The sequence below is a fragment of the Sander lucioperca genome, chromosome 6, assembly GCF_008315115.2.
Source record: "Sander lucioperca isolate FBNREF2018 chromosome 6, SLUC_FBN_1.2, whole genome shotgun sequence".
Taxonomy (NCBI): Eukaryota; Metazoa; Chordata; class Actinopteri; order Perciformes; family Percidae; genus Sander; species Sander lucioperca.
In genome coordinates, this window is record NC_050178.1 from 13,112,616 (window position 1) to 13,137,225 (window position 24,610).

The window sequence follows — 24,610 nt, forward strand, 5'->3', positions numbered from 1 at the left end:
GGCTTCCCTTCGGCCCCCCCCCCCTGGAGCAGAGCCTGGCGTCAATCCTACTCCCGAAGGCTACTTTTTTTGGCCACCGGAAGCCGACCCCCCCCTCCCCCCAAGATCAGGTTTGCGCCCAGGTTACTGACCGGTCACACCAATGTGCGGCCCAGGGCTTGGCGGCGCAAAACAACATCGCCTTGCTAGCCTCCGCCGTCTCCGCCATGGCCACCAACCCGGAGGCTCTTCCTCCGGAGCTAGCCACGGAGATTGGCAAAGCGATGAGCGCTATCCTCACCCTCACCACGGCGACCACGGTGGCGTTGTCGAGGATCCAGGCGTGGCAGACTGTGGCCCAGCGAAATATCTGGCTCCACATGTCACAGCTACCCATGGAGGTCAGACGTGAGCTTCTGTACGGCCCCATTGCTCCCGATGGTCTATTTGGGCCTCGCTTACAGACAGCCACGTCCCACCTCCACCAGGCGACCGAGGAAGCTGAGCGGCTACGGCGGCTTGGCTCCTGGAAAGCGGCTCCCCATCAGCAGCGCCACCGCTCCACCAACCGCCATAAGAGGAAACGCCCCACAGCCTCTGCTGCGGCTGCGCCTTCCCAGGCTTCGACCTCCGCTCCTCTGCCTGCCCCCCCACAGCGGCAGCCGGCCCCTGACCGGCAGGTTTCACAGGGCCGAAGGACCATGAAGGCGGCTCCCACCTGGTCAAACCCACCCCCGGAGCCACCCAGCAAAACTGATATCACGGGGCTACACTCTCCAGTTCGCCTCCCCCCCGCCTCGTTTTGCGGGCGTGTTGGAGACAAGCCATGACGTCAGAACTACGGGAACTGCTGTCAAAAGGAGCAATTTCCCGTGTTCCTCCGGGGGAGGAGAACGAGGGGTTTTATTCCCGATACTTTCTCACTCCAAAAAAATCAGGCGGGTTACGCCCCATCCTCGACCTGTCCCAGTTCAACCGGTGCGTCATGGAGCGTCCATTCCACATGTTGACTATCAGACGTGTTGGAATGCGTGCGCCACCAAGAATGGTTTACATCGGTGGATCTGAAAGACGCATACTTTCACATCCAAATCATTCCCAGACACAGGAAATTCCTGCGTTTCTTTTTCCGTGGGGCTCATTTCCAGTAAAACCGACTACCGTTCGGTTACTCACTGGCCCCCCGCACTTTTTCCAAGTGTATGGAGACGGCGCTTCAGCCGTTACGGAAAAAAGGCGTCGGTGTCCTGTTTTATTTGGACGATGTTGCTGATGCTCATCCTGGCTCCCTCTCGGGAAACGGCGGCGCTGCACACTGTGGCAGTTCTGCGGCACCTGCAGACACTGGGTTTCGCCATAAACTGGCAGAAAAGCTCATTGGTTCCCGCACAATCGATAGTTTATCTGGCCGTAGTGCTAAACTCGATTATTATGAGAGCCAGGCTGTCAACACCAAGGCAAGACGCGCTGCTCTCTCTCCTGTCGCGCACCACGCCACGCGCAAAGGTGTCAGCGCTGTCCGTCATGCGCCTTCTGGGCATGATGTCCGCGGGCTACATGGTGGTCCCCCTGGGGCTTCTCCACATGAGAAAAATCCAGAGGTGGTTCCTCCGTCAGCGTCTCGACCCCATACGTCACAAGTGGCGAATGCTGATCATTCCTCCTTCCCTACAGTCGGACCTGTCATATTGGGGGAACCCCCGGACCTTGTCAGCTGGGGTTCCCCTGGGCAAGGTGACGTCATACGTGACAGTGTACACGGACGCGTCCCTCACTGGCTGGGGAGGAATGTGCGAATCACAGGTGGTGGGAGGAGAATGGCCACCCCCCCCCTCTCCCACACATAAACTGCCTGGAGCTGTACACGGTGCTGAAAGTTTTGAAACACTTTGCCCCGGTGGTAGCAGGGAGACATGTTGTCGTACAGACAGACAATGTTACTGCAGCAGTGTTCATAAATCGCCAGGGCGGCGTACGTTCGGCCCGGCTATTGGAAATAGCCAGGAGCCTTCTGCTGTGGGCACACAGTCACCTGCTGTCCCTCAAGGCTGTTTACATCCCCGGAATACTAAACCGGGCGGCTGACCTAATGTCGAGGGGAGGGCCCTCTCACAACGAGTGGAAATTGAATCCCACTATTGTTCAGAAGCTGTGGAGCAGGTTCGGGAAAGCGGAGGTGGATCTGTTCGCCTCACGAGAAAACACACAGTGCGCTCTGCGGTTTTCCTTGAGCGCACGGGACAATCCACCCCTCGGCGTGGACGCTTTCTCCCACCACCCCTGGCCCAGAACCCTCCTATACGCTTTTCCCCCGGTCCCTCTGATTCCTCGTCTCCTGGAACGCATCCAGGAGGAGAATCTGTCGGTCATCTTGGTGGCGCCGGAGCACACGAGCACATCCTGGTTCCCGACACTGGTCCAGCTGCTGGCGGGTCCCCCCTGGCAGTTGCCGTGGCGCGAGGACGCCCTGTCACAGCTGGACGGCGCGATATTCCACCCCCCGGTGATAACCCAGCGACTGTGGGGCTGGCTGCTGAGCGGGAACGCTTGCAGAGGTTAGGCTTGCCTCCTGCCGTGGTGCGCACTATTCAGAGCGCGAGAGCCCCCTCCACAACAGCGTGTTACGCGACGCGTTGGTCCGCTTTCCAGCGCTGGTGCACGGAGAGGGAAACAGATCCTATATCGTGTCCCCTGCCTCTCGTGTTGACTCATCTCCAAACATTGGTAGGTAACGACCTGGCTCCGTCCACAGTCAAAGCCTACGCAGCGGCCATTCCATCCTGCCACGAAGGCTATGGAGAGAGAACGGTTTTTGCGCACCCCCTAGTAAAGCGTTTTTTGAAAGGGGTCAGACGACAAAAACCCGCCGTGCGCTCTCTCACTCCCCAATGGGATCTGGCCCTGGTACTTCGAGCTCTGGGGAAGCCTTCTTTCGAGCCCTTGGCACAAGCCTCTCTCAGGTTGCTGTCCCTAAAAACGGCGCTTCTCCTTGCCCTGACGTCAGCCAAGCGAGTGAGCGACTTATGTGCGCTGTCAGTTTCACCGTCCTGTCTCTCCATTAGAGGGGACGGGAGCGCAGCCACCCTACAGCCTAACCCTTCTTTCACACCGAAAATTTTAACAAATTCCTTTCGGTCGAAGGTTTTTATTTTTCCCTCCAGGGTTTTTTCCCCCCGCCTCATAACAACGACGTGGAGGAGGTTTCCCACCGATTGTGCCTGGTGCGTGCATTATCACAGTACGTTTTACGCACGGCGGACATAAGGCGGACACAACAGCTGTTTGTACACTATAGGGAACACTCCCAAGGAGCGGCCCTGTCAAAACAGCGTCTGTCTCACTGGCTGTGTGAAGCTATCACCCAAGCCTATAACACAGAGGGGGCGGAGCCCCCCCAGGGCATCCGGGCACATTCTACAAGGGCACTATCATCAACAGCTCTGTTCAGAGGCATGTCAGTAGCTGACATCTGCGCGGCAGCCTCTTGGGCATCCCCATGCCCTTTCATCCGTTTCTATTTGCGGGATATGTCCGAGCCCTCTCTGACTCACTCGGTCCTATCCTCACTCAAGACGGATGATGCCCCGTCGTATGTGGGCCGGGTGCCGAGAGGAGAGCGGCGTCCCACATATATGTGTAGCCTATGTATATACATATGTGTATATATATATATATATATATATATATATATATATTTGTCGCTATCACACATCCTCTCTCACTGCCATGCACGCCTACAATCATGATATGTGCCACTGCATATGCACTGCCTGGGGTCCTTCCCCCCCCCTACTCTGGGTGGCTGGGAGGGACTCGGGCGTCCCATAATTATCAATCAGGTACTACCCTCACCAATCATGCACGCCTGCCCTCTCGGCTAGGCCAAAATTATTACCATGGCAGGCCCTGTTACCTAGATAACGGATTATCTGATACAGTCCCCTGTCAGTGCATGAGAGAGAGACAGAAGGGAAAAAAAGTTTAGTCTATGTTCCACTGTGGGCTCTGGGTCGCAGGTGGCATTGACTACATCACCTTCGCCCTAACCCAATAGCGTGGCTTAGAGGGCGAAGCCTATACGCAATAGAACGATATTTACGTTATTGTAACTCCAGATTCTATGAGTATAGGCGTAGCCCTCTAAGATCCGGGCCACCTGCTCCAGTTACATTAGCTGAAGAAAAAGCTTATGTTGGGAGCAGAGCTACAGGTCCGCTCTGTTTATATACAGTATTTGCGGACGTAGTTGAAGCCCGAGCGGCACGCTAGGGCGGGAAAGAAAATCTTCACGACTGCGCATGCGCGAAGGGATAAACCCAATAGCGTGGCTTAGAGGGCTACGCCTATACTCATAGAATCTGGAGTTACAATAACGTAACTATCGTTCTGCAGGTATTCCACGCAAAGTTGGAAGTGCGCCCTCGTTTAGAAGAAGTCTACCAGCTAATCCTGCCTTGTACAGGCCAAAGTTGGACAAACAGCTAGCTAGCTCATGTGATCCTTACCTAGCTACTGCGCATTTGCGACTGACAACAAAGATGTTACAGAAGTTGAGAGGTCTCACTCTGTAGCTAAAACAGAGACCTGAACACAGGGTGAAGAGGAGCTGCAGCAATGTGCAGTACAACAAAAATATGGTGGTTTTTGAAAATTAAACCATGTAAACCTATTCTGATACAATCTCAAATTACAATTATGAAGCTGCAAATGAACATAATATGGCCACTTTAAAGGTTTATCTCTGAAGGGATCCTTTCCATAATGTTGTCACACACTTTGAATATTAATCTGAGCCTGTCAGTGGCAAAACGAGTACTTCTGTGAAGGTAGATAGATAGATAGATAGATACTTTATTGATCCCCAAGGGGAAATCCAAGGTCCCAGTAGCTTAAGACATCACACACAACATTCACATACATCACAAACAGGATGATAAAAAAGCAAATCCACATGAATAGCATGGACAATAAAATAAAAAATACTAAATACTAAATAAAATAAAATATCCACATGAATGTACTAAGGGATGTATAAACATGAGACGCTTGCAGTGATAGGGCAGGAACTGACCCTGTGATTCAGTATGAGAGTGTGTGTCATGGTGGTAGTGCAAATAGGTCCAATAGTGCAAGGATAAAGTCTAGAGACCAGCATTAAATATGGACAATATAAGAGAATAATGTAAAAAAAGTACTGAGCTCCCCTTTTCTCCCAAAAATACCCTGCCAACCCTGCTTTTCAGATCTCTCGCCCCCCTATTAATTTGTGTACAGTCCCTAACGTTTCCTTGGTACACAACAGTATTTTAGTTCATTTTTTTTACTCCCACATTAATGTTACTGTTACAATATCCCTGTAGAGTTTAGCTGCAACATTTTAGATTTATCATAATATTTTTCATTCTTTTGTTGTTGAACGTGCTTGAATGACGCTTCTGCATGCACTCCCTGACTCAAACCTTTCGAACCAGAGGCTAAATAAACTAGGCTGTTCCGTGATCTCTCCCCAACCTCTCTCTCTCTCTCTCTCTCTCTCTCTCTCTCTCTCTCTCTCTCTCTCTCTCTCTCTCTCTCTCTCTCCCCCGTCATCTAGGTTACATCTCACCATCATCATCTCTGTAGCACAGTTGCCATCCTCCGTCTGCCTCCTCTTGTCTATAGCGTCCAACAACTTTTGCATTCGCTATTTTGTTTTTTATTCGCCTCATTTGCGCCGTTTGTTTCCTCATTTCCAATCATGGTCAGAGCGCGTTATAAGAAGCGGGTTACAAACCAGCAGCGTCAAGGTGAGGTTTATTTGTATTGCAAATACTTCAAACAAAGCTCATAGGTTGCTAGTGTTTGATCAGGTTTAGCTGCATGTAAGAATAACCCTAACTTCTATTTAAATTAAACATACCCAATTCAAAACGCCATTAAATGCCATTAAGTTATAATTGCCTATATTAGAGGATGTTGAAGTGTCGTTAAGGTTAACTATAACAATGCAGCTCATACTTATGTCACATAACCTTGGATTTGCCGGGTGATGCATGAAATGTGTGGACATAATTAACCTTCTAGAAGAAGTCATTAGCATCTATCAGTGCAATAGCTATTGTGTGTGTTTGTGTGTGTGTGTGTGTGTGTGTGTGTGTGTGTGTGTGTGTGTGTGTGGATAATGATAATTATTCTCAACAGACACCGGTTGAGGAGAATGATTTAAACCGTAATAGGCTATGGCAGTTAAAGCAATTATCCTCAACACATTCCATTTGCAAACCACACTCTTTTTTTTTCCTTTACTGAAGTGATTTTTCTTCATCCTACCCATAGAAAATGTATTTTGCCATAAAGGGTCATAAAAAGTACAAAGGCCTTATTTAGACAAAATTAGGTCTCATGACTTGCAGTTTCTAACAGGAGTGTATTTATGTGCTGTGAGCTCTGCATAGATCCACCTACTTTAGCTTACAGACAATAGTTTCTACTTTTCAAAATAGAAAACTAACGATTGGTGATAATTATAATGATAATTAAGTCATTTGTAAACAACTGTGTAGCATACATTGACCCTACCTGCTAAATAAACACATTCAGTGTGTATTTTGATTAATGAATAATGCATTTCTGCACCAGACGGTCCTGATTATTCGTTTATTATGTTATTAATATGCCCTGGCTGGTCCTGATCCCCTTCAAAAATAAAGCAATTAGTCGATTAATCAATTATTAGATGGACAGAAAATTATTTTAAGAATTGATTAACTGTTTCAGTGATTTTCAAGCACTCAAGAACTCTCCTTATTTCAACTTCTCAAATATTAATTTGCTAATTTGCTGATGTTATTGCAAACTTCATATCTTCGGGTTTTTGGATTGATGTCCGGATAAAACAAGGATTATAAAGATGTCATGCGTTTTATAGACAAAACAATTAAGCAGGAAAATAATGGGCAGATAGTTTCAGCCCTAGTGATATTAATATGACACTAGTTTTATTTAAAAGAATATCCTCCATCTTAAGCAGGGTTAAAGATTACATTTTTTAAAGCCTTTAGTTAAGATTTGAGTAGTTCTCAAGTTCTGGGAATATGCAAATCACTGAGTTTCAGCTTAAAAGTGTGATTTCTGAAACAAGAAGAAAAATAAATGCTAAACTTTGTTAAAGTTAGACCCCAATAAGAGGAATCGTCACAGAGCTGTACATCAAATGGACTCCCCTTCTGATAGCACTGTTTGTTTCCTCTTTCTATTGTTCTTTTTAAAGCAGGCCCCGAGTGTTGAACAGACAGAGAAATCGGTGCAGGATGTGTTGACATCTCCTCGTTGTTCCTCCAGTTCTCCTCTCTGAAATGGAGCTCTCTTTGCAGGGCTCCTCTTCAAATGCATCAAAACTGTTCCACGACTACAGCATGCTCCTAAATGCCACTGGGAATTACACCAACGACCAATTCACTGAAGCCAACCTCGTTCAAATCCTGGGTCCAAAACGATCTCCCTTCTTCCTCCCTGTGACCACTGTTTACCTTCTCATCTTCCTCACCGGCCTGTCTGGGAATCTGCTCACATGTGCAGTGATAGCCAAAAACAAGAAGATGCGAAACCCCACCAACCTCTACCTGGTGAGCCTGGCTGTGTCGGACCTCCTGATGCTGTTGTTCGGGATGCCTCTGGAGATCTATGACCTGTGGCAGAACTACCCGTTCCCTTTTGGCGAGGGCGGCTGCTACTTCAAGACCTTCCTTTTCGAGACGGTCTGCTTCGCCTCAATCCTCAACGTCACAGCGCTGAGCGTGGAGAGATATATAGCTGTTTTGCACCCACTCAAAACGCGGTACCTGTCGACTAACCAGCATGCCAAGCGGGTCATCACCATCTTGTGGATGGTGGCGATGATCTGTGCCATCCCCAACACCTCCCTGCACGGCATCTTCTACCTGCCAGAGAGAATGGAGGAGTCGGCCATATGCACCGTGCTGAAGCCCCTGTGGATCTACAACATGGTCATGCAGATCACCACTGTGTGCTTCTATTTCGTGCCCATGATGGTGATTAGCATGCTGTACTTGGTGATGGGTCTTCATCTGTGCAGAGAAAAGCGGCAGCCCAGCGGCAACCTGGGAAAGACCGTTCAAAGGAAGATCAGTGCGAACGGACGCAGGAGACAGATCAACAAGATGCTCTGTGAGTTCTTTTCTCATTACATTTCATTAAGCTGACACTCTTTTTAAAGGTGCCCTGCCACACGTATTTCATTACTTTGTGGTAATGTCTGTAAAGTTCTACCATGGACCTTTTTGTGGAAAAAATGCCTTGGTTACCTTGTTTCAAGCCATTCTAGCGTGGTATAGAAAGCCTGCAGGAAGACTCAGCTCGATTTGTGCCAGTTCTCATTAATAGTCAACAAGCTAAGCTGCTTGACTCTGATTGGCTAACAGCTAACCAATGAGAGCCTGGCTATCAGCATCCTTTACCCAGCGCAACTGAGCGAGCTCATGAATAGTAATGAGCTCAGGCAACACCATGTCAGACTGACCAGCTTTTGTAATTGGACTGATTTCTCCGCTTATTTCTTTTCAGTGGCTAGAGCTGACAGAGGAGGTAGCAGTTCTTTTTCACATTCACGACATAACACAAACACATATGGACCTAACATATTTCAAAAAATACAAGTAAAAACGGTTTTGTGTGGCAGGGCACCTTTAAAATGACTTCCAGCAATTACATCCAACCATGAAGGTACAAACTCAGAGCAGCAAGAATCACATATACGTCTACCCCACTGTAAGGCCCATTTTCTCTAAATTAATAGATGATTGATTTGTTCTTTTCTGTATGAGGAGTTTCATTCTAGACTGATATATCCACCAATATATCTTCCATCACGTGTAACCAAATAATAAGGGGTATTGAATTCCAGTGGGAGTCATCCATGTAAACCTATCAGTTTCTTACTGATGGAAACAGGGGCGCAACTACCCAGTGTCAGAGGGGTATGCAGCAACAATTTTGGCCCCCCCCCCCCCCCCGCCCCCCCCCCAAAAAAAATAAAAAAATAAAAAACAAAATGTGCCGGACATCATCATGTATGGGCTTTAAATAATAAGGGTTTATCTTTCAAAGTATATCAGCAACATTAACGGTTGCCCTTGGAAACCTAATTGTGACAATTATTGGAAAAAAAAATCAGCAACCCCTGGTTGATGAAAAGGACACAGTGAATAGGTTGGTCAACAGAACTTCAAACCATACTGGACATTTAGTTTTGTGTGGTCTAACTAATAGAAGTCCTACGTGATGTCAACAAACATTATGTAATAGATTTTTCATTAGTTTTCCCATATTAATAATATTAAGACATGAATCTGTTGGTATCAAGTGGCTCCCCCTACACTTCCACCTAATGTTAGACCTAGCTGTTGCCTTCCCCTGTCTTTCCTGATCCACCATCCTCACACCTGAATTAAATGAACTCACTGTTAAATATAGCAGCCTAAATTCAATTCTTAAATCAGCCTAGTGATGGCATCAGATAAGACAACTATTATGCAGTAAGATTGTGCTGCTGTTGAAATTACATTCACATTTTGTATCTTTCATATTTCATATTTATTTATTTTTCTTCTTGTCATTTATTGTGCATGCTACCTTATATTTACCAGTTGTTATTTGACCTTAATAAAATGTGATTGGTACCATAGGGTTTAACCAAAATCTAAATGTAGCTATCAGCAACATTGGTTTGCATTAAGTTAGCAAACACTAGCCAGTCTGTTAACATGGATATTTGCAAGCCTCCAAGTTTGGTAGCAAATCTATGCATGATTCCATGGTAAACCAGAATTATTGCATTAGTTATGTTTTCCAGATTCTTGTCATTTATTGTACATGCTACCTTGTATTTACCAGTTTTCAGCTCAGCAACCTCGGTTTTGCATATTCTAAGCTAGCCGTAAACCCCCATTTGGCTGCTACATTCCCAGTGTTAGCAAACGCTAGCTAGTCTGTTAACATGAATATTTGCAAGCCTCCAAGCACAGACGTCACACTTTAAATCCTACCTGTTGCCTCTCACCAGGGGTTAAATTGGAATTTGTTATGTGGGGGGGGCTCTCCCTAGGGGGCTCCGGGGGTATTCCCCCCTGAGAAAAAAAATTGAAAAATAAACCATTAAATGGCACTTTCTGGAGAGTTTTGTGCAAAGAAATGGAGAAATCGAGTCTTACATGATATGTGCAAAACTGCAAGTTTAAGAGCCTATACTTTGCATTGTTGTAGTATCAACAGGTATTAGGGTATTTAGCATTTACATTACTGTTAATCAGTCATCACTTGATTACACATTGTATTACGATATAAGAAGTGACCCATACAATGTGCCAAACATAATGTGCCACATGAAGAGCCAGGCTTCCACCGTTGCGAACGGGGTTTTTAGCTTTAGGAGAAGGCATTTTATCTGTTAATCCTACCAACGTAGACACTAGGCGTTATGTAGTTGACCCGCAGTGGTTAATTGTCTGCAGTGCTGTGCGTGCTGTTGCCGTGTTCCGTATGTTCTCATCTCAGCTCCCCCCTTCTATGTCAACATTCTATGATGGAATCTTATGAGACAGGGCGCCTACACTCTATCCTGTTAGTCCTCTAAAATGTATGAGACAGGGCGCCTACTCTATACTGTTAGTCCTCTAAAATGTATGAGACAGGGCGCCTACTCTATACTGTTAGTCCTCTAAAATGTTATATAATAACATTGAGGAAATGCAGAAATGATTTAGAAACGCACAACAGCATCTACATATAGAAAATACCAAAAAAAGAATTACTTTTTTTTTTTTAACCATCGCTTTGGCGCCCCCCATGGTGCTGCGCCCCTATGCACCGCATATAGCGCATACCCACTTTTTGCGCCACTGGATGGAAACCTAATATATTATCTGCCAATGGCCGAAACCTTAGTGGTATTTTCACATGGGATGTGTCAGGTATTTCTACTATAAAAATCTGAATCTGATGATGGCTTTTCCTTTGTTGATTACGTTGTTTTGAATTTTTGAGGGTTAAAATATTAGTTCATGACTAAGATTCTTTTCATGCTAGCTAGCAATGTCAGTTACTCCATCCACCACGTAGGTCCACACTAAAATATCTTGACAACTATCGGATGCATTGCTATGACAATGCATGGCATTTTTTACATACATCATGGTTACCGGGGGATGAATCCTACTGACTCTCTTGCACCATCCTAATGTCAAAATATAAATGTTCCCAATATTTGCTGTTTAACCAAATACCTGCAAAACGAATGGCATTCCCATCAGCCTCAGCTGCTCTTTGTGTTCAGTGATAATCAGTAAATGTTAGCATGCTAACAGGCTAAATTAAGACGGAGAACATCGTAATCATTATAGCTGCTAAACATCAGCATGTTAGCATTACAGTATCACAGAGCTGCTAGCATGTAGACTCTCATTATTGTTGCTCATTTAGTCACAAATATGTCATGTTTTAGAGAAATATTCGCAATTTGTCTCCCTTAAATGTCACTTACCTGTGAGTGTGGTTCAGTTTATAGGGCAGGCAGTACAAACTCAGTGTGTTAAAACCCACAGAACTATATTTAGGCTATCATGGAGATGGAAAAGTTTTCGAAAATACCCAAGATGTCAGGCTGAAAATGTGTATACAATCCTGGAATATTTCATCTTGGGTTTGAATATTTCACTGTGTAAATGTCATGTACAGTAGCTTTAATGAATAGCTGGAACAAGATGATACAGAATATTATTGTGGTTCTGTCAAACAACATAATGTATGAATACTTTTTCCAACCTTTAGGCTTTACGTAAAGCAACTGTTTGTCAAAGGGTTAAATAGACAAGTCTCATAAATTCTGTTTTTGGCAAAAGAGAGAAACTGTGTCAAATGTTTGCCACTCACATTTATAAATATCCCTCACTGTGTGAAGAGCCAGCAAGCTTTCAACAAAGCTAAGCCAGTTTGATGCCATATGCCCACCATTGGCCAAACAGCCTGCTGCAGCTCCTTCAGTGAGAACACCCTGAGAGCATTATGCATGGATAAGTAGGAGTGGAATGTAATGAATGCTCAGAGTGACACATTTACAGTGAAAGTACCATCAAATCCTAAAGTTTTTAAGACTTTATACACTTGTGTGGACTTTGTGTTCAAATTTATCTTTTAGGCCAAGAAAGTTAATGGGACAATATGTATCTTGTTCAAGTAAATGTAGCCTAAATGATTAGATCTTCTACTATCTTATCTAAAATAGACTTTTAAATGATGTTTGGGATTTTTTGGGGGGCGTATATTGTGGCTGTTAAAGTGACACTATATTACTGAACAGCGACCACTGGGGCTTGATAAATTGATTTTGTCACAAAATAGTCAAAAATGTTGAGATGTATTCATTTGGCCTGTTTTATTCATTGGATTATAGTCCAAAACCCAAAGCGATTCAGTTTACTTTTATATAAGATAAATAATGGCATCAAATCCTCACATTTGACATTTTTTGCTTGAAAAATGACTAAAATTATTCATCACTGATCAAAATAATTGCTGATGGATTTTCTGGCGATCAACTAATTGATTAATAGAATCATTTTTGCAGCTTCGCAATGAACTGCCAAAATAATGTCTGTTACACAGAATTATGTAAAGTGCTAACTAGCAAATATTAGCCACTGTAAGCAACTGGTCACACAAAGTAAGACTGCATTAGCAAAACTCGAGTGTACTGAAGTGGAAATTGGTTTGTGTTTTTATCTATTTTTAAAATGTGATGTTCTTTTAGCATGTAGCCCCTTGTCTTTTCACTCAGTCCCTTTTCTGTCTCTGTCTAATTCGATATTCCCTATAAGGGTACCGATGACATTAAAACTGTATAGTAGATAGCTGCAACAAAGATAGGTGTTTAAACAGCCTCATTCTCTCTGGCCTCATCCTCTAGCGATCGTTGTGGCGGTGTTTGGAATCTGCTGGGCACCCTTTCACATCGACAGGCTCCTGTGGAGTTCCATTAGCCAATGGACTGATTTGATGCACAACATCTTTCAATACGTCCACATCCTGTCGGGCGTCTTCTTCTACCTCAGCTCAGCAGTCAACCCCATCATCTATAGCCTGCTCTCCACACGGTTCAGGGAAGGTTTCCGAGAACTCGTTTGCTCCCAGATGGAGGATAACAGCTCTGTCAGAGACTCGCCGCCATTCCCTAAGATTTTACTGGAACCCTCTGAATCAAGTGCCAGAGCTCAGGCTGAGAGTAAGGACTCTAATGCTTTTATTCCCTTGTTGACTCCTAACCTGACACTGAGCATGGACACAGCAATCCTCACACGGGCATGTAAAGAGACGGCCTGCAAGACTTCTGTGTTCTAACTGAGACTTGATTTAAATAAGCTAACAAGCAAGAAAAATGAGATCAATACTACTCTCTCTGTTAAATACAGTATGAAGCTTAGCTTAGTATAAATACTGGAAACGGGGAAGCGGCTAACCTGGCTACCAAGGTAGCCACCAATCAGTAGGTCTCACATTACCATGCATATGTCGTTTGTTCAATCTGTAAAAGAAACCAAAAAAGAACACTAGTTTAAAGACACAGTCAAATGAAAAATACATTTTCCAAGTTGTAATACTGTGTCCTTTTGTAAATTATTCATTATCTTTTCTTACATGCAAAACACAAAATATATATAAAAAAGAAAAGAAAAAAAGCATTTTTTTATAACATCCCTCTCTTTCCTGCAAAACATACAATTATTTTGAATGACTCATCTTGAACTTGGAAAGAGGAACATGAATTAATCAAATGTGTTTTTGTTTGACTACCTAACTCCACTATCATACACGTATCACTAAATGCATATCACTCTGGGAACTAAATAGCATATTCTGTTTAAAACGTCACATTACTGACGCTCTAACTTTTTCTTTAAAAACAAGTTGTGGTTTTAGGGGAACAAGAAAGATGTTTTTACACTTAGGTTTGGTACACATTAAACAAAGAGATATACAAAATGTTAATTATTGAGATTTAAAGGTGCAAGTAAGTGTTTTTTTTAACCTTCAGACAGAGCCAGGCAAGCTGTCCCCCCTTGTCTCCAGTCTTTATGCTAAGCTAAGATAACCGTCTGCTAGCTCCAGTGGTATTGATCTAACTTTAATTTAATTTAACTCTCGGCGAGAATCTAAAAGAATGTCAAATTGTTCCTTTAAACTTATTACTGTACATGTGTTTAAAGAGCTTACATGTACATGAACTTTGATTTGATTTTGTTTGTTACAGTGGATAATATTGTTTAACAGTGCCTGCATATTTCACCTGCTGTCTTATTCTGTATCTGCTGTATGCCTTAGAGGTTGAATCCAAAGGGAAAGTGGGATCAAATCTGATACGAATGATAGCATAATGCACTTGATTATTTTTGTTTTTATTTGGAAATTGATGTGTGTTGCTGGGCAGCAAAAAAAGAAAAAAAGAAAAAGGTCAAATACTTTTCCGTGTTTCAGTGGTACTTGTGAACAAAGAATGTAGCCAAATGCTTTGCTGTGAGCTTTTCCTAATCTGGTTTTGTCTCTTGTAGCATGGCCAGCCATTGTGTACATGATTTGATTGATCGGTCAGCCCTTGTTCACTGTGATTGCAGAGTTAAAAAGTGATTATGGCTATTGTGCAATGTCTGATTTAAAAGAAATAAATGTTGAAGCTGTCCACAAATTTTTTTATTATTTTTTTTTATGTTAATGACGATGATGATGATCATAATGTTTGATGTTTTGTTACTTTAATGACTGAAATATGAATGCGCGAACTGTTATTCATCATCTTGATTGCATTGTGTGATTGCTTTTCTAAAATCAGCATATCATCATCTTACATCTCATCCAAAGTAACAAACCTCAACAATAGCTGAGAATCAACACATGGTATACTTTGCATGTTGGTACAGTTTTGTTTCCTATACAGCATGACCCAAATACATTATTCCTCTCATCATCCATTAGCATGAACTTTAATGTGTGGCCTGTGACAATTTTCAATATTTACATCCACAGCCAGGTAATAATTTCTTAGCATTGCATTGACATAGCCTCGTTGCAACTGGTGCTTCAAGACTAGGCAACATTGTCAATATCTATTCCATTTCCATCACATCTTCAAATCAATTTTGTACACTTGAATCTGTCATCTTCCTGCAGCAGTCGGAGAGCAGTGTATTATTTATATTGGTGTTAGAGGTCAGGACAAATTGGAGTCCATTTTTTTTGGGATTAAACAGCAAAGAATCACACAGGCTGCACAACGCCTCTCTGTCCTTAATGACCTCCCATTAGGGAGCCAAACTATTTTGATTCTTGACATTAACTCAGCAGTTCCGTACCCGTGGCAATATCAGCATTCAAATAAAAGTAATGCATATTCATGTGGGTCATAAAAAATGTCATGATTCTACCTGTCACAAGCATAGTTCATAGTAACACGGAGAAATTAAATACTGTTTTCCTCCCAATGGTGCATTAATATGTATGAGCCGACATTGTGGAATTGCAATCATGGTCCAACAATTGAAAATAAAATCTTTGTAATTATTTATATAAATGACCACAACAGGAGTATGTTTTGTTCTGCTGCGCTCTCTCATGAAAACTCAAGGACAGAAAAGACCAAAACATTGTTACAGCGGTTTAAATGAAGGCAGGAAAAAACACATGCACCGTATCACCATAGTGTGAATGTTTAGTTGGGATCCATCATGAAGGACAGTCCCATACATCATTCTGTGCAGGACATTATACACATTGCCGTCTCTTTGTGTGCTCTCTGTTAATCCGGAGCACAAATTGACCGTCGAAATGACCCCAGCTTTTTCTTTTGGTCTTGTGATATTCACAGCGTCCTTTTTGTTTACAGTCCCTTACATCCCAAGGACACACCATTTGTCTTTAGGCTGCAGCATCGCTGCAGTTCAGGTCGAGAAGGTTGGCCTGCGGGCTATTCTCACCACATTGTATGTGTTTAGTCCTGGTGCATCAAAACCAGTGGACAAACCACTCTTGTCAAATGTGTAGAAGTTAAATAATTGGCCATCTTGGGCTTCCAGGGACACTGAGGCCGTGCCGACTTTCAAAACACAAGGGTACTCCTTTTCAAAAACCACTCTGAACACCCGGTCAACCAGGTAGTTGAGCTTTATTGTCCTATACTTCTCTGGGATCAGCTCTTCAATCTGAGGCCCAAACTGTTGCATGATCAGAACTCCGTCTGGCCCAACTTTGATCTCGTAAAAGGTGATGTTGCTGTAGGTGAAAAAGCCGATGTAAGGTTCTGGGTTTGGCGGAGGATAAAGGACCTTCTTGGCCTCCCTAAAGGCTTTTTCTATGGCTGGTATGATGTGGTTGTAGGCCTTGGTGACCAAATCCTGGTTCTGAGACCGGCTGCCAGCCATTAGCACCACCAGACCGAGCTTCAGTCTGGGCACCAGGGAGAAGGTGGCAGAGTAGCCGTCCAGATCGCCATCTTTACGCACCATCTCGTAGCCCATCAGTTCATTCACCTCCCACGGCGTCCCAGTACGGTTGGCAAAGTAGTCCTTATCGCACCTGAAGAGCGGGGTCAGCATGATCTTCAACGAGTCTGGCTCCAGCATCTTGCGGTGATAAGCGCCCAGCAGCATCATGGCGAGCTTGGCCAAGTCTGCAGCTGTGGAGAACATCTGACCCGAAGGCCGGTACCAGCCCAGGTCATAGAGCGGGGCTGGCTTTCCGTTGGAGTACACTCCCACAGCCATCTGGCCCTGGAGCTCTGGGGTGATATCGAAGCCGGTGTCCTCCATCCCCAGCCGGTCCAGGATGTTGTCTGTAATCCACCGCTGGTAGTCAACGGCGACCACTCGCTCGGCCATCACATGAGCCAGCAGTGAGAAGGCGAGGTTGCTGTAGTGACATCTGGAAGGAAGCAAGTGAAACAGATGAAGAGTCTCAAAAAGCTAGTTGTTGATGTAGAAAATAAGGAAAGAAACTATTTTACATGTTGAAACTCAACACCTATTTTGAAGAAATAGTAATAGTTCTTTCTTGTTGAGAAATGAGAAAGCCGATACAGTACTATTTGACGGATAAATATGAAGCTAGAGCCACTTAGCTTAGCATAAAGACTGAAAACAGCTAGCCTGGCTCTCTCAATAGGTAAACGGTTCTGCCAGATTCTGATTACCGCGTTATATGATGTTTGTTTGATCTGTACAAAACTGAAAAGTAAAAACGACAATTCATGGTTAGGAAACAGTCCTGGACTTAACCCCCTGTAAAACCACAAAACTTTTACACTTAGCCTACATTGTTTTTTGTACAGATTAAGCAAACAAACGTGTCATTTAGTGAACTTTTAGGGTGCTGGTGGGTGGATTTTGTGACTTACGGACAGTGCTGTTTCCCCACTTCCAGTCTTAATGCTAAGCTAAGCTAACCGGCTGCTGGCTAACTCTTGACAAGAATGCAGTTAAGCCTATTTCTCAAAATGTCAAACCAATGCTTTAAACGGACAGTGATTACATAAAATATGGGGAAACAACTCTCTGCTCTCCATTGACTTGTATTGCATGAAGGTGCCTCCACGTCAATGTAACAAAATGCTTGTTGCAAACGTAACATCGGACATATTGTTAGGTTATTGTCAGGATCCCACAGTCTCCCCATTCTCCCTGCTGATTCCTCACATCTGTATCCACTTTTGTCTTCATGAAAGCTCAGTTTTCCAGGTCGCCAGGTCATAACAACTTAAGTTATGGGTTCTTTACATTTTTGGTAGTGAATATCACCACACAGCAGCTTTCTGGCATTTTTCTGTTGATTGCTAGCAGATGGAATTGACGAGGAGGCACTCTGTCTTTATAATAAGGCCCTCCCATACAATTTACTATCCCACATGCAAAAAAGAATTACCTATTGAAATACTGAAATCAACGCAGCATAACAAATCTTACTTAGTGCCTGGGTCTGCTACGAGGACATCATCTTGCAGCAGATTGATTGCAGTTTGTGTTTTTCCTTTCCAAAGCAGACTTGTGGCCCGGAGTCTCCTGGGTAGACCTGGATCAACCCATGTCAGCAAATATAACAGAGGTATTGTGTTTGTGTGCACAAGACATGTGTTCTTCTACTTCTGCTCTATCCTGCTCAAAGAAATATCTCTTCATGTTTTATTTCAGTCTATTATGTTGAGGCTTGATACCTCAAAGATAAATGAAGACAGGGTAGGTTATTTAGATTTTCTTGCTTTAGGAGTTTCTTTCATCTTTTATTTTAATTCATTGCACAAGGTAAAATATTAGAAGTGGAAAAGCTTCTTCAGATGAACAAGTCCCTGTTTATGCATGACAATAGCAACATTTTTGCTGTGTCAATACAAACTGCTGCCGACTCCAGCATGATAAGTATCCAAACGGCCCACATACGTAATGTTTTATTTCACTGCATTGCAGGTATTCAGTGCAATCTATACGTAGAACAGTGATTCTGAGGACCCCCAGGGGTCCATGGCATTCTTTCAGGGGGTCTGCGAAACGTTTTAAGATTAATTCATTAATTATCATGGAATAAATATTTATATTTCGTATTTCACAAAATGCTTAATAGTTCAACAAATAATATTTACATTTTTTAATCTTGTCTTGGCTGAAAATAGATAGAGAACCTCTGAACTTTTTTTTTTTTTTGTAATTTCATTTCAGTAACTTATGATGACAAATCTCACTGATGTTTAGGATATTTTAAGTCATTAAACCTAATCAGCACAGGTTTATTTTCCTAATTAATCAACTGATTGTTTGGTGTATAAAATGTCAGAAAATAGTAAAAACTAAATGCTTATCCCAAGGTAACGTCTTCATATTACATTTTTTGTATGACCAACGGTCCAAAACCTCAAGATATTCAAATCCGATGTCAGATATACATTTTTCGCCATATGTGCTTAAAATGACTTAAACATTTATAAAAAATAGTTGCATAGAATTTGGATGTTTACATTTAACAAGCTTATCGAATAGAGAAAACGTTATGTCAAATATACCAATTATTCCTCTTTTTTTTTAAATGTTTTTATTCCACCCTCAATATTTAATAGGTCAGCTCCTGTGGGTTTAGTCCATATCCAGCACCAACATTTTATTTAATTAGGGCGGCAGTAGCTCAGCCCGTAGGGACTTGTTGTACCAACCACCGTATGGGTGTGTTAGCTGAAGAGGTGCCAGTTCAACTCTTTGTCACGGCTGCGGTGCCCTTCAGCAAGGCACCGAACCCCCAACGGCTTGGGGCGCCTTTAATGAGCAGCCCCTTCACTCTGACATCTCTCCATTTAATGCATGTATGAGCTCCTGTTTGTGCGTGCTCCTGTGTGTAATGTAACAACAGAGCATACAAATCATTAAAAAGTACGTCTTCTTCTTCCTAAAATATATATATATATATCTAAGATGCATTTTCACACAAAACTAACTGTAAACCTGGGGGGACTACAGTAGGCTGTATCTTATTAGCTCTCAAAACCTTGAATCATATCACAGCAGTTGGCAGCTGTATCTACCCGAGAGCTGGCTGGCCATCCTGCGCAGGGTGACTGAGGAAGAGCGGATCTGAACCTCCCCGCTGTCCAAAAATATCAGGCCATCTGTCACGTATTTCAGCTCAGAGTCTCGCGTCTTTCCCAGAGGGTTTTTGATGGTGAAGTTGTCCACATATTTTTCCAGAGGGTCATCCAGGGAGCCGATCTTCCCATCCTCCCACAGTTTGTACAGCATCAGCGTAGGGAAGATTTTTGATAGGCTTGCAATTCTGGAAGACAGATAACAGAGCAATGCGATTTGTTTTTATCTGACAGAAAATACTTCATGAGTGTCAGGCACACTGATGCACAGTTTTTGTTTACTGCCAACTCTTACTCTTGTGTCTCGCCTCCCTGCTTTGTTTTTCTTTTTTCTTTTCATCAATCCCCCCCCAAAAAAAGTCTTCAGCTTTCTGCCTGTACGTGACTTGTCTGGTTGAATAGAAGTAAACAACACTAGATCAAAACCTAGTATACGGCTGGACCGTGTGTGGTCAATGTGGCCATTCATTTGTGTCTTAAGAGAGAGCAACATAGAGGAGAAGGCACACACACACACACACACACACACACACACACACACACACACACACACACTCATAGTGCGTCTCACTATCTTTGTGGGGACCCGTCATTGACATAATGCATTCCCTAGCCCCTTACCCTAACCTTTGCCATCACAACTAAATGCCTAACCTTAACCCTTACCCTAACCCTAACCATAACCTAATTCTAACCCTAATACTAAAACCAAGTCTTAACCCTCAAAGAGCCCTTTAAAGTCGTGGGGTCCAGCATTTTGGCCCCACAAAGCTGTCCGGACCCCACAAGTATACTGTATTTGGACCCCACGAACATAGTTAAACAAGAACACACACACACACACACACACACACACACAGCTGATTGATGGGTGATAGCAGTAGAGGTAAAAGCCTGTGTCGCCTATACATGTTTGTCGGGCCAATGGGTTATAACACCAATTGGTGTTATGTCTCAAATCACGCACTTCTGTACTCACACTTGCTATTTTGAGTACATAGTGTGTTCACACTGACAGTGTGGCCACATGCAGTGCACTGCGAGTACCCGGATGCCCCACTCAAAGCGGTCAAAATGTGACTCACTTCTCACACTCAACTGCCGCCATCTTTGCTACGAAGTGGAAGCTACAGGACCACCAACGTATTTTTAAACTTGTGACTGTGGCAGACGAGGAAGCTGTAGCAGTTACTTTTTAAATGGCGAAACACAAAACTATACAAATGTATTATATATATGTGTTTTTTTCGATAAGTACCACTATATCCGTCAGTTAGGAAGAAAACAAGCCGTTCAGACGACAATAGTGCAAAAATGCTCCACCCAGCTGCAATTTACCATTAAACAGAAGAAGAAGAAGAGTCATTTCTGGTCAGTGCATAACGACCGTGCGCGATTTGAGAAAGCACTACCCTGTCAAAATGTAAGCACTGCACAAGTGTGCACAGTGTACTACATGTAAGTGCACTCACGGAAGTATCTACATTGATACACATTGCAACACTTCAACAACGGTGGAACTTCATCACTCAGAGACAGCGGGACAGGGTTTCCAGGTCCTATAGACCTGGTCCCTGCGGTCCAGCCAAAAAACAGCTATATATGTTGAGCCAGATTAAAATAAAGGTATTGTTAGAATGGTCATATTAGAGTTTATCGAGTAGCAACATAGTTTGATGTTTCGGGAAATATGTTTATTTGCTTTCTTGCCGAGAGTTTGATGAGAAGATCGATACCACTCTCATGTCTGTATGGTAAATATGGAGCTACAGCCAACATCTGGTTAGCCCAGCTTAGCATAAAGACTGGAAACAAGGGAAAACAGCTAGCCTGGTACTGATGGTAACAAAATCCCCCTACCAGCACTTCTATAATTCACATGTTATGCCTTTTTTTTATCCATACAAAAACATAGTTAGATGTCGTAATATTTATCAGCCATACTCACTTTGACTACAAAACTTCAGAAAAGTATATAGTAAAGTGTATCTAAATATTTGAAAAAAAAACCATTCATTTTGATTGTATATTGATCTGTCAATTGTCAAGTTTTTATACCTGGTGATTTTACATAACATTTTATTTGACATTTTCCTGAGGAAAATTGATCGTACAAAATAGGTGTGTTACTTCAAAATCTATAATTAAGGTGTTAGGTCTAACTGGGAAACTTAAATGGAGATGATAAACTAAGTTGCAACTTCAGAGTCTAAGACTCAGATATGTTTAAACCAAACATATATTATATATATCCAAATGGAAACCCTTATTATTCAATTTTGACCATTACAATTTGTCTTTGGTAAAAACAATGTCAACTTGATGTTATTTATGAAAAACAGCAAATGCAAACTAATTCCCCACATTCATGTATTTATTCATTATAATTGAATCCTCACAGTGTGCAGTGCTTTTATTTCAAAGATGGGTGCTCATGTTGAAAGCAGACGTAACATCGACTGCGTCTTGGAGTCTGAGAGCGAAAGTGCCTGCTGCTGCAAAAATCGTTAACTGTGGGAGAATTTACTTAAAAGGAGCATCAGCACTTTCAGGAGCAACTGTGAATGAGTCAGAGCTCATGCAGTACATCTGAAAGAATGAATAAACCTTTATGTAGGCCGACCTACATTTAAATATCACTTCTTCAGAGTGTTAAATGGGTGCTTCTGTGCACAAAGTGCTGGAGACACTTGTATGTGTAATAATTCTGATTGGCTACGGACTGATTGGGGCCGTATGCTTCACATTATTTTTGTACATATATGTTGTCTGATCAAATATGTTATATAAGTAATTGTTGGTGCAATTTCACATACGGATTACACAAGTGATTGGATAATTCCACGCTTTCTGAGCATTCCACCAATTTTACACCTACAGTAAGTACTCCTCAGCATGTGGATATGGACGTATATGCCGTCTGTTGCTTCGAAGGATCCATCTAATGTTTGAGAAAATCACCTCCAGATCATGTCATCAGGATTTTCTTGTATTAGGTTTAAAAAGACTTTTAACACAAGTCTGCTTTACAAACTTGAGTGAAGTTTGAGATGTGGGCATTTATCAGGCAGTGAATGTCAAATGAAGGATGCTATCATGTTGCATCAGTAGAAGTGAAGCATCTCAGCTTAGGGACTCAAAGTCAGTATGTCTCAGAATGTGCTGCATAAATTTGGAACAAAATCCGTCTTTCACAAAGCCCCCAACTTTATGGAAGTGCAAAACTAAATTGCTGAAGTACCCCATTATGTCATTTAGGGAAAAAAACAATATTATGGATTTTTCTTAGTTTGACTCTTGCACATTGGCACAGCCTTAGCTGGTGTGTCTGTGGATACCTAAACAATTTGGAACAGACCAATAAAATCCCTCATAAACTGCAGCAGCACACATGTCGTCTACATGCCAGAATGTCCCGGTTAAAGCCTGCAATCCAATCAGTGTGCTCCAGACCTTTTCTTCCCCTTAGAAAGGGGATTTTTATTTTGCTTTTCTTTCCTGCGCTGTAACACACTGAGCATTTACTTTAGCCTTTGTAGACTAATCATCAGACATGCAGTGGTCATGCTGTAACGTAAATGAGGCAGGAGCTAGTGTGCAGATGTTTACTGGCTGAAGAATATTTATATGCAGAGCTTATGTGACCATTACAATGAATTAAAGTGATGTAATAATGGGCACCCTATAACGTAAAGACATTGCCTACTCTGCAGCACAGGAAGCAATGTGTTTTATGTTTCAGACTGCAGCAACAGAACCAATAAAAAAAGAACAGGTTAGTGAGAATGAGAACCACCTAAAGAGACTTTATATTGACAGAAAATCCACAAAAGAAGACATCAGAGTGTTTGATGAGTGATGATCAGGACCCTACTGTTAAGCACACTGAGTTCAGGTGGAAAAAGTAACCTTAACCCAGTGTTCGAACTATACCGTGGCCTTTGGGGGAGCCCACGTATTGATTTATTTTTCACTGGGTGGGGGGTCGTGCGCTTGTGACTTACAATGACTTACAAAGATACATAACAGCTACAAGTGTATGCACTATACAGGATTTACCCTTTAAGACTTTATCGACAGGAATTGATAGGTCAAACAGCAAACAGCCAGCCACAAATATTCTCTAAACAAAGCATCAGGCTCTCTTTGAGATTTCACATGAACAACAGTTAAAGTGCTAACAGGGCTCGCAGCAGGTGAATCGGTCATGCTATTAACGTCATCGCTACACAATTTCTTAGTAAAACCAAAATGAATTAAACTGCCTTGTTTTCTTTTTGCCATGGCTATATGATGCTAACTGCAGAATGGATTTGAAGGACTTTGCGTGCCGATAATGGCCTCCGTTTATATTTTTTCTATGAATCTTTGAGTTAACATACACTAACATGAGTTGAATTTTCACTGCAGTGCCGCCACACCTTGATGCTCATGACGATTAATGAAGATGAAGATTAGCATGTATAGTTATCTTTATTGAAGTGAATTAGGTTTAAATTGCCGACATGCATGAATGAATGATTATTGACAATTTTACACATAATAATCCACGATGATCATATTACACAAAACTGAAATTGCACGTCAAAATGACACATATCAATATTTTTAGAGACCCCCCCAAAATTTTAAAAATCACGTTTTCAGGGGCTCTGTAGCGGCTTAAAGGGGTGACAGAATGCAAATCCGAGTTTACCTTGTCATAGTTGAATAACGACAGTTCGGTGGGTCAAATGGGCATACAGAGAACCTCAAAATCCCATTGACACCTCTTTCCTATGTAAATCTCACAATTTGAAACTGCCGCTGAAAACGGGTGAATCCCAACGAAGCTAATAGTTGACGTCAACTCGGTGGCTGTACCTTAATTGGCTCTGGTCTGTACCTTTGTCACGCCCCAAAATTTACATACAGACCACTGGTCTGAGACCAGCTGGTGTTCTGAATGTAGGTTGCGCAGATCTCACACAGTAG

General features: G+C 42.7%; 2 protein-coding genes and 1 long non-coding RNA gene across 7 annotated transcripts in view; 2 read left to right on the top strand and 1 right to left on the bottom strand.

Annotated features, from left to right (window-relative positions):
• LOC118495285 overlaps window positions 1-24,610 on the top strand; it is a 49,000-nt gene that overhangs the window by 8,470 nt on the left and 15,920 nt on the right. The window contains exon 2 of the long non-coding RNA XR_004897637.1: window positions 20,518-20,522. This is a non-coding gene — a long non-coding RNA (uncharacterized LOC118495285). The remainder of the gene's footprint in view (window positions 1-20,517; window positions 20,523-24,610) is intronic.
• On the top strand, window positions 5,543-14,708 carry nmur3 (neuromedin U receptor 3). 2 transcript variants are annotated; one of them, XM_031302069.2, is made up of 3 exons: window positions 5,543-5,765; window positions 7,232-8,145; window positions 12,938-14,708. In XM_031302069.2, the coding sequence occupies exons 2-3, from the start codon at window positions 7,314-7,316 to the stop codon at window positions 13,366-13,368; spliced, it is 1,263 nt and encodes a 420-aa protein (XP_031157929.1). In that variant the 5' UTR covers window positions 5,543-5,765; window positions 7,232-7,313; the 3' UTR covers window positions 13,369-14,708. The 2 variants fall into 2 exon arrangements, with proteins under 2 accessions (XP_031157929.1, XP_031157928.1); XM_031302068.2 differs by having other exon boundaries at window positions 5,544-5,765; window positions 7,229-8,145.
• Window positions 15,034-24,610, bottom strand: part of lactbl1b (lactamase, beta-like 1b) — a 34,008-nt gene continuing 24,431 nt past the window's right edge. For all 4 annotated transcript variants that reach the window (XM_036002297.1, XM_031302064.2, XM_031302066.2 and 1 more), the window contains 3 exons: window positions 19,577-19,824; window positions 17,976-18,081; window positions 15,034-16,938 (listed from right to left, as the gene is read on the bottom strand). In XM_036002297.1, coding sequence (XP_035858190.1) covers window positions 15,960-16,938; window positions 17,976-18,081; window positions 19,577-19,824 — 1,333 coding nt within the window. In that variant the 3' untranslated portion in view covers window positions 15,034-15,959. The remainder of the gene's footprint in view (window positions 16,939-17,975; window positions 18,082-19,576; window positions 19,825-24,610) is intronic.

Excerpts from the sequence above, each read along its gene's own strand:
- nmur3 (XM_031302069.2), top strand. The coding sequence starts at position 7,314 with ATGGAGCTCTCTTTGCAGGGCTCCTCTTCAAATGCATCAAAACTGTTC. Across the intron at positions 8,146-12,937 it reads ACAGATCAACAAGATGCTCT|CGATCGTTGTGGCGGTGTTT; the intron begins GTGAGTTCTTTT and ends CTCATCCTCTAG.